This window comes from Cucurbitaria berberidis, assembly GCF_010015615.1.
Source record: "Cucurbitaria berberidis CBS 394.84 unplaced genomic scaffold K460scaffold_1, whole genome shotgun sequence".
Lineage (NCBI taxonomy): Eukaryota > Fungi > Ascomycota > Dothideomycetes > Pleosporales > Cucurbitariaceae > Cucurbitaria > Cucurbitaria berberidis.
In genome coordinates this window covers 963641-977629 of record NW_024468935.1, presented here as the reverse complement: position 1 = coordinate 977629, position 13989 = coordinate 963641, and the positions used below count along the sequence as shown (strand labels likewise).

Genomic DNA, 13989 nt, shown 5'->3' with positions numbered 1-13989 from the left:
TTTTTTAAAAAAAATCACTTTTTTTTTAGTTATTTAATTTATTTTAGGGCTATTTATATATACATCTATATTTTTTATATTTTTTTAGTATATAATATATATAAATATATATAAATAAATTAGTAATTTTTTTATTTTATTTAAATTACTATTTAGTAACTAGTAATTACTAATTGTTACTATTTAGTAATTACTAAATAGTAATTACTATTTTTTTTTAGTAATTACTAATTAGTAATTTACTAATTTTAGTATTTAGTAATTACTAAATAGTAATTACTAAGTAAGAACTATTTAGTAAATTAGCCCTACCCTGGAACAAGCACAAATCGGCCACGAACACATCATCTGCTTGACCTCGGGCTTCCCACCATGACATGCATTCCCCCTTATTTTCACATATCGTGGCGTAGTGGCGTCGAGGCACGTGTGTCGTAATATGGTGTATGTCACTAGCTTGAAGGAGAGGGGACTGGCTCTGGGATCTTGGGAAAACACGGCAAAGGGGTGTAGGGTAGGCCCCCCAGATGTTTATATGTGGGGCTTATTGCGAGTGCACAGATGGAAGAATTGAGAGACAAGGGCGCGCAGCTTCAGCTCATGAACCGTCAAGGGGTCCTCGGATCGTCGAGGGCTTCATTTCATCTCGGCCATAAATTAAGTGGGTTCGAGGGTGCGCGGACCGTGTTACGATGTCGACTGCAATTAGAGCGCTACTGCGGTTAGCAGGATACAAAGGCACCAGGCGAGATTTGACATGTACGGTGGTCGACATGGCAGAGGATGGGCTGATCTTTGCCATTGATGCGGGTGCTTTGAAGAGGGACGTCCATGGCTGCTTCGAGTCTTTGGCCTCTTCCAATGCAAGAAGATCACCCCCAAAGAATGCCCTTTTCAGTCGGTCTTCCCCTGTGTGCATGCAGTAGCTCCAACGACCAATCTAGCAGGCAGGTAAGCTATTCGGGCACAAGAGCAGCGTGTGGATGCATATGCATGGCGAGGCGGAATGCACATGTAAGACGTTGGTGTGCTCGCTCGCAGTCTGGAGGATAGATACATGGCGAGAAGGCTCGTGTTGACAGTTGACAGCTGCCCTGGTTGCAATGCCGTTGTTCATGTACATATGCATGCAGACACACACGGACTACTACTTTGACTGTAAATTGACCTGTGCTCCCTTCTCTCCCTCCCGCCGGCCTCTGATGCTACCCCCTTCGGTCGCGGACCCCTGACGACACAGTGCAAGCCACCTTTGCGCTCATCCCAATGGGGGCAAGGACTGCCCCTGTTCCGAAGACGGGTCGCGCAACGAGACGTGGGCGGCACAGGGCACTGCCAAAACATATGCCAGCCAGCCATCCATGCCTGCTCCCCCCTCCTTGACCCCCTACTGCATAGCCAGTGCTATCCTGTCGAGACGAGAGTGAATCAACAAGGACAAGGTGCAACGAGGGAAAGAGAGAGAGAGAGAGGGAAGGGAGATAGATAGGTCTGGTGCGGTAGAGCGCGGCCCAGGCCGAGGGGGGTCAAGTAGGCTTCTGAGAGCGGGAGAGGTCTTGAGATTTCCATGCATGCGATAAGGTCGCAAGCGGGCGTGAGCCTAGGGACGAGGTGCATCTCTAGTAGTGAATGTGGCCTAGCCGCCCCAGAGGAGTCGTCTGCTGCTCCATTTGTATGGCGGCCGAATGAATGAATCAACGACGAATGAACCTCCCCTCCCCCCTCTTCCATCAATCATTCCTTTGCCCGCAACAAGCAACAATTAATCAACAAATCACTCTACCCCGAGGCGAGACACGTATTCGCGCCTCTTCTCCACTGCCCTCGCTTCAGGCCAAGCCGCCCGTTCGTATCGTACACAGGCCGCGCCCGTGCAACCGCATTCTCTGTCACCGTCGCACGACCCCAAGCTTCCCGTGCATAACGCCCTGCCCTACCGCACACAAAATACCGTTGGATCTGGCGTCCAATCTCCAATGACCTGAGGCAATCCGACGACGCGACGCCCACACGCCGTGACCGCGCACCTCGACGCTCTATACAAACACCTCTCTGTTTTTTGGATCTTCTATGCTGCCCCCTCTAACATGGCACCTGTCCCTCATTCCTCCACCGACGCCTCGTCCACGCCGCTCGCCGACTATTTCTTCATATCGGGCATCGAGTCGTCGCAGGTCTACGACGAGCGCACACAGCAGAATGGCATAGTCACCTCGCCGCTTGCACAACCACCCGTCGACGAGACCATCGAGGAAGACCGCGCCCTCGAGACCGACTCGATTCGCCCAACCTCACAAGAAGGCCTGCCCAATGGCGACACCACTCGACGGAGATCGGCAAATCGCCTGAGTGAGCACAGGCAGTCCATTGGCACGATAATTGGCCCGGATTCAAAACAAACGGCCAGCAACCGAAGCAGCACCACCATCAAGGGCGTCCAGCTGGGCGGGTCAGGCCTCAGCGATTTCGACTTCGACGTCGCCCTGCGCAAGTTTGCTTCTGAGCGGGACAGCTTTCTCGAGGAGATACAGTTCACATCTGGGGTGCCACAGCCGAACCGCCCTACGCCCACCAGGCCGCGTCCGAGACCACAGCGTGTATCGCAGACCATCAATGACGATGGCCTTGGAAATCTCAGATCTGGAGTTGGGAGCATTCGGCGGCGCATATCAACTATGCAGAGCAGCTTGAAGCGACAGCCTTCGGGAGCGCGTCAGTGTAAGTGCATGACCTGAGGTTACGTGCAACATGAGAAGCACGTCATGGCCCTGTTTTACTTTTTTCGCGATTTGATCGACCGTGACTAACACCCATGCAGCGTCCATACGAACGTCGAAACGAATGTCCGGCTACAACTCTGTGATTCCGGCACCGCAGCCCTTCCAACCGGAGCCGAATATGCATCCTCTTCTTCGCCGATATGAGCCTGTCCTCTTGGATCGCTACCCTCCGAAGAACATGGTCGAGGAGCTCAAGCGACGCAACCCCTTCCCCGACTATGTACCCATGTTTGCCTTTCCAAACGACGTTAGCGTAGTCTCCTCAGACGAGCGGCCCAAGTCTCAGTGGCATGGCTTCGCAATGACCAATGGCGATGGCTCCAAGCTTTACGGCATCTGCCTCATTGTTTGGTTGCCTCTGAATGCTACGGCTGCCGAAGGACTCGAGAATCAATGTGAGGAGTGGCGGAGAGTGCACATGAACCCTGAAGAGCGGGAACTAGCAAGCAGTCTGGGAGAGCGTCTGGCACTGGAGCGCGCAAAACTATCACAACTCCTGACCAAGCTCTCTGCCGTTGCCCCTGATTCTGAGGAGCGCGAGAACCTGGAAGATGAGATTGGAGCTGTGGAAGAGAAGATTCAACTCATGACGGATCTCTTGCGCCCAGTGAGGCACGGCGCGGCTTCCAAGATTGAAGGCCTCACAGACGGCGAGACTGGCCTCTGGATTCCACGTGCCTACGGCGTCATGGGACGTGACGCGGGTCTAACGCCTTTTTGGAAGGAGTGGCTCAAAGCTGTCGTAGTGCCCATGACAGCGGGTGCAATCTTGCGTGTTCCTGCAAGTTCACCGCGAGTAGGCATGTGGCAGCCTCTGGAACGATACGTGGTCAACCTGTGCGCGGAGGCTCTTAGTCCGATCACCTCCATCACTCAGGTCGAAATAGCAGTCCGTGAGCTCCGCATGTACGCCCGGCAAGAGGCAGTCAACGAGATTCCGGGTTCCCGCAACATCGACATATACGCGCTCTTCCGATGCCTTTCCATACCCAACATCGTTACTTTGTTCGAATTCGTCCTCTCCGAGTCGAGGATCATCCTACTTTCCTCTCACACAGCGATGCTTCATCTTGCGAGTCTGGCAATCACGAATCTGCTATACCCCTTCCAATGGGCCGGTGTGTTCATACCCGTTCTGCCTGCGCGTCTTGTCCAGACGGTCGAAGCGCCTTGCCCCTATATTGTGGGAATCGAACGTAGGTACGAGCCTGCCGACTACCCAGAGGACGAGTATGTGCTCGTCGACTTGGATAACGACTCGATCGTCTCAAACGGTCCTCCGCCTCCATCACTACCTCGTCAGCAGCGCCGAAAGCTCACAGCCCTGCTCCAGCACTCTGCTCCTCATCACACACAGTATGGTGTTCCGACCGGACCTCCTGCCTACGCTGTGGAAGCCTTCCCCAACGATACTTTTGCATCCGAGAACTCTGGCGTGTTCACTCACCGTGCCCATCCTTCCACCGTTCAAACCTACGTTGGCCTGAACTCGACTTCATTCGGTGCCGTCTCTGGACCTTCCAGCGCACGACCTTTGATCCATAATGCATTCTTACAGTCGAGTGCTTCGAGTCGTGGAAACGATAGACCGTCCACAGCAAGTACTGTGAAGACGTTTTCGAATTCCCCACCGTCTCCCAAAATATCGCCAGTATCAACCGTATTCCCACCATTACCTAGTACTCCAATTTCCCGCAGCGACTCGGGATACGCACTTCAGGCCAATCTTCGCGAGAAGCGATCGTGCCATTTTGAGACTTCAAGTCGGCGAAGTTCATCGGTAAGTTTGCCTTGCACTCACTCTTCCTTCCGAGTGGTTCAGTGATTAATGATGTCTGCTAGTTTGGCTTCGAGCGCGTACCGCCGATGCGGCGTCCCTCTCAGCCTTTTCTTGGTCATGCGCCGAGCGCGTCGACCTCATCCCTGAGTCACGAGTTTCATGCAGCGTCTTCATACGCGCCATCCGTGTATGCCCAGTCAACATTGGCAGCCTCAACCATCATGCCTGGTATGGCGGTACAGCAAGTGCGCAACACAGCTACCACCCAATGGCAGGAAGGCCACTGTATGCAATGGAGGCCTCAGGAAGACAAGGCTTTATGCTCCATCTGCGAAGAGAAGTCTGATGATGGGCTCTATCGTTGCACCGGTAAGTTTCAGATTCGCCTAGCGCAATGCCTGCTCTAACACTGCATAGGCTGTACTACGTATGCCCATGGTAGGTGTGTGGGCAATATCTGTATCGTCTGTCCCACAGCCTTTCGACCCGATCAAGTACGTGCATCATTTGCGCGATGCTTCGCTAGCTTGCTGTATACTTATCGGCGCTACCTTATCCCCGCTACGGGTGACCGCAAGAAGGCTGGTATGGTCTACCAATTCAAGATGGACGAGTTTGTAAAGAGCTTGCCGAACGAGCATGTTCAGTATATTACTACGCTACAGCAGACGCAAGGTCAGTTCGCCCTCTACTATGATGGACGGCGGTCTGCTAACAATAGAGTAGCTTTCAATGAGTTCATTCACGAGCGTGAGAGCAAGCGCCCGGATGACCCCACCATCAAACTTTTTGATGAAGTCATTCTTGCGAAGCGCAACCGTGGAAAGTCTTCTTTCTTCTATAAGTCGAGGGTCGACTTCTTATCTGATACGACGGATCATCTGTGGCGTACTGCATCTGCTAACCCACCAAATTCACGCTTCCCAGGGGATTACCGCGCTGTCATCAGCCGAAGTAGGTCTTTTTGATTACCCAATGTGTGAGCGTGACTGACATTCTTGTAGTCCCCGCAAAGCTCGATCCTACTCTCATGAAAGAGCCCCGCGTGATCCAAGGCGTACCACGTATTCCCGTAGGGAAAGCACGTCGTAAACCCATACCCTCGATGTTAGGACCCAATGGCAATTCGAGTCCGCCGCAAATACGTACATCATGATCTCCTACGCCCTCTCACGACGACCCGATCTCACACGCTTCCTCTCGCTTCTACCTTGCTTTCCGATTTGTCTTATCACTGCATGTATCATACCAGCGACGGCGTTCCTCGGCGCACTTTGCATCCACAAACCTCCCGCTCACCACATGATCCATCGGGTGGACTAAGCGACCTCTGATTGTATTTCTGGATAAATCAATCTGTCTGTCATCTTTGCACAACATGGGGCTGATCTTGGCCTTTCGTGGGTCAATCTGGATTTTGACTCAGACGACTCCGTCTTTTGAATGTCTTATTTTGCGCATACTGGGATGGAAGGACAGGGGGCGACAGCCGGTATATCTTATAATGCATTTTTCTACATCACTCATTTCGGCAGAAAACACATCAGCGTACTGATGATTGCCACACTTTTGTATATATTGGACTCTCAAATTGGAGATGATGGGAGTGGTGCCTAGAGTAATGACCCTGCGCACTTTGCTGCTGACTTGCTCTTCAAATATCTCAATGCAAACTTGCTCCACATCCCACATTCACACTGATCCCTCGACCCCCTACATCTGCAGATCATTCACACAAGAAGTTCCTCGATATGCAGGAACAATTCATCCATGCAGATGGTCTCACGCCCGTGCCTGGCTAACAGCTAGCGCAGCCGAAAGGGGGAAAAGCTTGTGTTCTTTTGTGGGGCAACGTTGCTTGGCACACGTTTTGCAGCCCCTTGGCTGCGGCTCTTTCGTCTCACCACCAAACATTCACTGACATTCTTTCATTCTAATCTTCTATCAGCACTCCTTCTACCCACTCAACCTTCGTTAATTTGCCCACTTTCTTTACCCACGGTCCCTTCCTACATCCTTCGAAAAAAACCGACTCTTCTAAACTAGAAGCCCTCTATCACTACCTTCTATTCCCACCCCCACGCCGTAAATATGCTCGCCAAGACACTTTTCGCTGCGACCTTCCTCGCTCTTGCCCAGTTCGCTCTCGCTACTCCTCCGGGCTGCCTCCTCGGTGCCGTTAACCAGTACGAAACCCCATCGGATGTCAAGGCTGTCTGCAAGGACAAGGACCTGAAGAGCAAGGTCTCTAAAATCTGCGGAGACGACGCCGAGGCTGCGCTGGAGGCACTGAAGGACATCTGCAAGGACCAGGGTGTCAGTGTTCGTAAGTACAACCCCTTTTTACGCCATAAATAAATAGGAAGGCGAGGACGGTCTGAGGACCACCACACAGGTTTAAGGAATTATGGCACTGACTTGTAACTTATAGCTTCCGGTAGCCACTCCTCCACCTCTGTCTCCGCCTCCGTTTCCGCTTCCAGCAAGCCCTCGGGTACCAGCAAGCCTTCAGGTACCGGCAGCGTTGTCATCGTTCCCTCCGGCACAGGTTCCAGCTCCAGCTCCGGCTACGGCTCTAGCAACGGTAACTCGACGGTCCCAGTCGCAACTGGTGGACCCAAGCCCCATCCGAGCGGAACCTCGACGGGTGGACTCTCTGCGTCTACCGGTGCCGCTGGAAGGATCGAGATGGGTGTTGCGGCCGTTGTCGCTGGTATGATGGCTATTGCGTTGTAAATCTGCATAGATTGGTAAAAAGAGGGTTCATTGTGTAAGAGAATGGAAGAAGAGCGTTCGTACAAAGGAAATAAGGGGGTAATTGCATATACACGGAGAGATCTACTTGGATCGATCCGCTTGTTCTATTTCTTGTAACATCTTTGGTCTACAAGGCTGTACATATACTGCATTGGGTTGGTCACGGGCGATATAGATTTCCAATTTGCATATATCATACTAGATTACAGTCCTGCTTTACATGTGCATGACCTTGAGCTTGGTGCCTTGTTAATTCAACAGTCCACAGACTGACATGTCTCTTCTTGAGAGAACTCCCAAGGGCTGTTCAGCTGGGTACTAGAGCCGCACATCTCAAATAAATGGGGTTTTCTTTCGGTCACATGCAGACAAAGTCACCGAGTAAATCTTCACACAGCTACCCCACATTCCCCACCACCGTGACTACTCAACCGTCCCACCACAGAAATTCCAATTACTCGTTGTGTCTGTTCCTCACTCCACGATTTTTCTTTTTCGACCTCTATATAAATCAAATAACTGATATGCTTACTAATCGTACACAAATTCGAGACTTCGAGGCAAGATGGCCGAGCGGTTAAGGCGCTAGCTTCAGGTGCTAGTAGAGTAATCTGCGTGGGTTCGAGTAAGTTATGCATCACTTGTTTGATCATTTGAGGCATTTGTACTAATAGTTGTGTTGTAGGTCCCACTCTTGTCAATATCCTTTTTGTGGAATAGCTTTTTTTTGGAGGGGTCTAGAGGGGTCTTGATAGGTAACGAATCAAGTGCTAATACTATTTTTGAAGCACACCTTGTCTACTATATACAGAGTCCTTGGTTTGAGCGTGAGGGATACGCTCTAAGGAACTTTCCATTAAGACACCTATCTTATTTCAAACTTCAAAGTATCAAGGCAAGTCTCAAACACTCCGTGCAAACACTTTGCTTGACAAACATCTAGACCTTCAGTTGATCTCGCTTGTGGCGCGGCCAGCCTTGCCACATCAATCGACGCATCTTCCCGCTTTCTGGTTCCTGGACCTAACAAAATCAGCCCTTGCGAACCCGAATCGTCGCATTGTTCCTTTGAAGTACACATGAAGATTAAAGCTAAGACACAGAAACTTTTCTTCTTGCGAGCATGCTCAATATATAGCGATCTACCAACATTTCAAGGGAGAGAAGAAGGGCCGACATGATCTTCGACTTTGAACATGAATGCTTCTGGAGTGTAAACCTCAGTGTGGGTAGCTATAACTATGCTGTTCTCTTAGCTAGCATGATACATCTCCGAGTAACGGTCACAAACTATAATCAGCAATCCCTCCTCTAATCTCCAGGTGCTCCCCAAGACCATACCTATCCACCCACATGTCCTTGGTAAACTCCACATTAATTTCACCGTCCCTCACCTTCCGTGCAATTTCAATGGTCTCTTCCGCTGTTTCCTGACTTGTATAGCTCCATCTCCATGTCGACATTGTGCTGTTGGTTTCCTGCTCTCCTCTCGCGAGTTTTCTCTGCCACGGCGGATTCTTCGCCCCCAGCATCTTCGCGATGTCGATAGCAATCTTCGTGCCATAAGTTGCTGCCATTGCCTCTAGTTGTTGCTTGTTCGCTAGCGCCACTGCGGCTGTGTATGTGTCTTGAGCAGCTTTCGATCCCCAATAAATTATCTCGTCCTTGATATAGGTGTCGAACAGCTTCTTTCCCAGGACGACTTGATACTTCAAATTCTCATTCACTTGAAATTCTTGTGCTGTTTCCACGTCAGTAAGATATATACGAGCTGTGAGACGAAGGAGGACAAACCTGCGGCAAACGGATAGTCATAGAGTGGCTTTACTGCGACCTGGAAGTTGCTCCTTTATTCGTAGATGATCAGTGACTGCCTCTCTCTCTGTAGAAGGTTGGGGTTACTTACCAGCTGTCTTGAATGAGTCCGTTTGTGCTTGAGAATGACTTCACGACTGCGTCAATCCGATAGTAATCAAATACCCTAAATATCGATTAGGAGGTAGAAGTTCGCATGATTCATCCTGTACTCACGCAAGGGTGTCCTTGAATCTAGTGAGTCTATCAAGTGGGGACATGACCCACGCTCCAGTTTTGTCTGTAACGGCAAGATTTTTGCCGGCCGTGAGCTGGTCGATGATCAGCCCAACATATCCAAGTTCATATAATGAATAGATAAAGTAATCAGTCACTTACTAGCATCTTCACAGTGTTCGGACCTTTCATGAAAATCTGGAAGTTTCGGATGTCCGCGGCCGTACCGAGGAAATTCGCACATGTGTCATGGAATGAGGTTCCAACAGGAGGAGTGATAGAGCCCATTGGAAGGTTTTTCCACGGCGTTGATGCAAGCTGTGAGTTCTAGTCAGCTCGGTCTTGAGAGCAGCTTATCATTCTCGATCTGAAAACTGCAATTGACCGAAGCAGATCTCTCATGTAGACGTACCCTGACCAACTCTGTCACCGAGAATTTACCCATTGGTAGTTTTGCACCGCCTGAAGCGATGCCGTCGCCTATAGCTTGAACACCATCCTGAAATACGGTCAGTCCGGTTCTTAAGGTAGTGAATGGTGGTCTTTACTTTGTATGTCTGCTTTTCGAATACGTGTTCTGTGACTTTTTCCACGATCTTTGCGTCGTCTTTGCTAGCGAAGACGAGACTCGCGGCACTGCAGGCCAGCTGGCCAGTAGCTCCACCCGTATAGATGAGAGCAAGTCGTCCTTGTTGGAATAGAGAGTTTACGTGTGGATGAGCATATACAGGAGGAAGGTCCACGGCCCCTGCAAGGCGACCTTTTCCTGGTGGATTAACGCAGACTTTCAAAAGTTGCTTTCCGAGTCTTGCTGCAGCACTCCTCTTAGATATACCGTGACCTTCTTCATAGTATATAGAAGAGTTTCCGGGCAACTCATTCCCTTGAAAGTCCACGTCATCACGCCGGCGCAAAGCAGGATCGGTGTCCGTGTCGTCAACACCTCCTATGAAACAATTCGAGTCAAAATATTCGGCTTCTTGCCATGCCCATGGATCTCCACTTTCATCGTGACTTAAGGGAGAGTAAAATGGATCCGACTTTGCAGGACAAAGACTGCTTGGCTTCCCGGGCGGAAGGCTCGGTGGAGAGACGAGGTCTGCATTGGGGTTATCGCAGCAGAAATGCGAGTAAGTTCCGGATCTACATGCTAGGAGAACGTGAGCTTGTATTAGTGGGAAGGAATAAAGCCGTCGTACCTGTCGGATCAACAGCGACTGTAATCTGACCATTCGGACAACCACCGGTGCAGTCGGTGAGGAAGATCGGCAGAGACGCCCCAAAAGCGAGCTGACCAAAGGCATGTGCCCACTCTGTCCAAGAATTTCGAGCTTGGTGCCATTGGCATTTCTTCCATTGATCTAACGATATCATTAGCATGTGAAGAGTATGTTAGGCAAGGCTATTATTGGTGTACCTTGTTTCTCGCAGCAATAGCTCTTGAAACCTCCATTGGGCCAGCATGCGGATTCTCCACCATCACCATGCTTTCCAGTGGCGATCTCATAGGGCTTTGGCTTGGAACAACCATAGGAAGAGTAGTAAAAAGCAGGTCCAAGTGCAGCCTTGGCTGAACAAAAAGGGGCGGCACCTGCCCAATCTGAACCATTGTGTCAGCTTGCTCACACTTCAGGACATTCATATACTTACCGCAAGCCTTGGCATTGGCGGTTGAACCTGTATCAGTGCAGCATAGAATCTTGTGCCCTGATTTGTGTCAATAAGAGAACGCATTGTTTTCCAGTGGTCGTGCTTGCCTGTCCAACATTCTCCTCCTCCACCAGCGTTGTCTGTAGCCACCTCCACCTCGCCAGAGCTGCATTTCGGTCCTCCACAGAACTTTGCCTCGCCTGTTCTTTTGTCAGATCTTTGACCACTTGAGCTTGAGTAACGAAAAGACGAAACATGATGATGACTTACCGACCCAACGGCACGTGGGTTTATTGCTATTAGGACAACAGTAGGGGCGTGTGACACCTGAGTCGCAGCCACTTCGGATCCCTGCATAACTTCCTCCTCTCCCAGACCCGATTGCTGCAGGCGAGAGCCCCGAGTCGCAACTCTTCCCACATTCGCCCCAAACGCATGTTCCAATAGAACTCGGAAGATTAGCACGTACCGCCAAGCTAGATACCGCCCGACCAGTAGCCTTGTTGAGAGACTGGATTGCACTTCCCACACTATCGTCGGTAGACGCAGCCCATACCATGAGGCCACCCAGACATTTCGAATTGCCATACTCCACCTTCAATTTGAACGTGACATCGTCATCGTAGGATACCCATTGATTTGTATCGTAGGTGACGATCTGTACTGCGGCAGCTTTGTCCAATGTTACTTTGGCACCGGCCTTGATAACGTCTTGAATCTCCGAAAACATTAAAGTGCCAGCGGAAGCAGAGCATTTTCCTTGGACTTGTCAGCTAAATTGACAATGGATAGAGATTGAGATGGCTGCCAATACATACCTGGCTTGCCTCCTCCGCTAAAGCCACAACCGGGGCCAGCACAAGATGGGTTTGTCAGAGTGAAACTTCGGCCATAAAAACCTACCCCAAGTACAATTTTATCGGGATCTGAATGATATGAGTAGATGCCAAGTACGAAGCAAATAGCCTGGAATACCTATGTTGTTTCGCCAGAGGAGATCCATTGTCAAATCAATCTCTGTCAAATTCGTGTGAGCACCTACTATAGGGCCAATATAAGGATTGGTCGAGTCCCATGTTCCTATAAGAATTCATCAGATGTGTTCAAGCGCCTAATATGATCATCCAGTCTTACCGTGCAGATCGTAAGACATGACGTTGAACCAGTCGATGACCTTCGATATGGCAACGATGTCAAAGTTCTGCATGTACCAAAATGATGACGGAATCGTGATTGTCAGTCCGTACTTATGTCCTCCGGATCCGAGCGCGTTCTTGAGGTTCTTCAGAAACGAGACATAATTCGCCAAGTCTGCAGGCTTCCCAGACCGTTCAGGTGCGACCGGATATTCCCTGGTCTCTGTTAAAGGTGGTCGAGTCCATATCTGTTATATCTTACCAATCCATATCAATGCCGTCGAATCCATATGTGGACATGAAATTCACGAGAGACTTGAAGAACTTGCTTTGCGCACCGGGGCTTGCGGCAAGATCTGAGAACGTGGTTGCTGTTGGTTGATCAGGACTGCGAGTGATTAGTAAGGCTATGGCAAAAGAATTCGTGGAGCGTACTCGTTCATTGACCAGCCACCGATGGATATCCAAGTTTGCATTCCAGGATTTAGCTGTTTGAGGGCGGTGAATCGAGGATACATAGCCTCATCAACTGCAGACATAGGTGCCACCTCAAAAGTCTTCGGATTTATAAATGCGAAAGCGAAATTGAGATGAGTATATTGGTGGAATGGGAGGTCCTCGGGCATCACTCCTCGAGATTAGTAGACGCAAACACAGGTCTCGAGAAACTTACTTCCGCCACAGGCTCGTGTACTGGACCAACCTTCATAGTAGCCTTCGAGACATTTGTCAGTATTTGAATGTTTTGAGTAGTCAAATGTAACGCACCGATCACTCTCTTGTTGACACTTCCTCCATCTTTTGCACATGATGGAGATTTGACTTTCACGTCACCACAGAAATCTTTTGTCGTTCCACAGAAACCGAACTTGCTTTAATATGTGTAAGCAGTCTCCAAGGCTAGGGGAACTTGGGTATACGTGCCTGCAGCAGACGTTCAACGGGCATTTTTCGTGTGCAGACCACTGCGTAGTATTAGTTGGTGAGCCCTTGGAGTCCGTGAATAACGCTGGGGCAATTGAAACCAGCATCTTACTTGTGCTCCCCATCCAGCATCGCAGTCGCTGTAAGAGATTAGCCATAGTCAAGATAGGCGTATTTGTACTGTGATGTTGTTACCTTTTAGCGGTACACTCTGATACACATTTCCCAGGAGCGCAGTAGTCTGGGCCCATACCGCAGACATTATTAGTGCCACAGCACCCAAGCTTGCATGGCTTGCCTGGTCCACTGAAACGAACCATTAGTAAAAACCTTACAACAGTAGAAACTCTTTTTTGATTCACTTACCATGAAAAGGGATCAGATGGAGGATCAGCGGCGAGTACAATTGCTAGAAGAGCCACCCATACAGCTACAAGAATGAGTCTCTTAGAATAAGTCATGGCTGTGTATTGCGATTCTACCTTTCTTCGTAACAAGAAGAATTACTCTCGAGTCTTGACGAGAATTCAAACAAATGCCATGCATCCTAACTCCAGAAAGGATGAGTCAGCGGATATTATTTTAGCACCATCTCAGTCATCTAATCTAGAATTACAGATATCTTGAATAGGAAGGAGAGGATGCTGCCCCCTGTAATTGGGGGCCGGTGACCGGATGCTTGTCTCATGAGCTCTTGCAGATGATCAGGTATTAGTTCATGCAGAACGCAGGAGAAAATCGCGTGCCGTAAGATTCGATACACCTTCATGGCTCCGAAGAATATGCTATTCGTGGAACACACAAAAGCCAATAAGTATGCGCGACCAGACTAAGGTCCGGACCCACCTACCCCGGTAGCTTATACATGCCCGTGTCTACATCACAGGGTGAACTTCTGCAAGCTTAACTTGCACAAGCTCAAGTGTCAGGC

General features: G+C 49.8%; 3 protein-coding genes and 1 non-coding gene across 4 annotated transcripts; 3 read left to right on the top strand and 1 right to left on the bottom strand.

Annotated features, from left to right (window-relative positions):
• Positions 1-2087: 2087 nt before the first annotated feature.
• K460DRAFT_270797 (dDENN domain-containing protein) lies at positions 2088-5716 on the top strand (the record flags this gene model as incomplete). The annotated part of the gene is made up of 6 exons (XM_040927675.1): positions 2088-2718; positions 2819-4560; positions 4623-4929; positions 4978-5235; positions 5287-5514; positions 5565-5716. 6 exons carry the CDS (start codon positions 2088-2090, stop codon positions 5714-5716), a joined length of 3318 nt encoding a protein of 1105 aa, XP_040792499.1.
• A 792-nt stretch (positions 5717-6508) lies between these two features.
• Positions 6509-7673, top strand: K460DRAFT_390554 (uncharacterized protein). The gene is made up of 2 exons (XM_040935785.1): positions 6509-6886; positions 6992-7673. The coding sequence occupies exons 1-2, from the start codon at positions 6652-6654 to the stop codon at positions 7294-7296; spliced, it is 540 nt and encodes a 179-aa protein (XP_040792498.1). The 5' UTR covers positions 6509-6651; the 3' UTR covers positions 7297-7673.
• Positions 7674-7876: 203 nt separating this feature from the next.
• Positions 7877-7964, top strand: K460DRAFT_t16. Its single transcript has one exon. It is a non-coding gene; the product is annotated as a tRNA-Leu (tRNA).
• Positions 7965-8520: 556 nt separating this feature from the next.
• Positions 8521-13479, bottom strand: K460DRAFT_300464 (glycoside hydrolase family 18 protein). The gene is made up of 23 exons (XM_040929837.1): positions 13425-13479; positions 13254-13364; positions 13171-13198; positions 13059-13099; positions 12903-13006; positions 12808-12849; positions 12570-12762; positions 12397-12522; positions 12133-12350; positions 11974-12078; positions 11817-11924; positions 11269-11757; positions 11115-11198; positions 10999-11055; positions 10766-10948; positions 10548-10709; positions 9897-10498; positions 9761-9847; positions 9511-9666; positions 9349-9443; positions 9224-9298; positions 9112-9164; positions 8521-9058 (listed from the first exon to the last, which is right to left on the bottom strand). The coding sequence occupies exons 2-23, from the start codon at positions 13307-13309 to the stop codon at positions 8601-8603; spliced, it is 3522 nt and encodes a 1173-aa protein (XP_040792497.1). The 5' UTR covers positions 13310-13364; positions 13425-13479; the 3' UTR covers positions 8521-8600.
• Between the last annotated feature and the right edge of the window lie 510 nt (positions 13480-13989).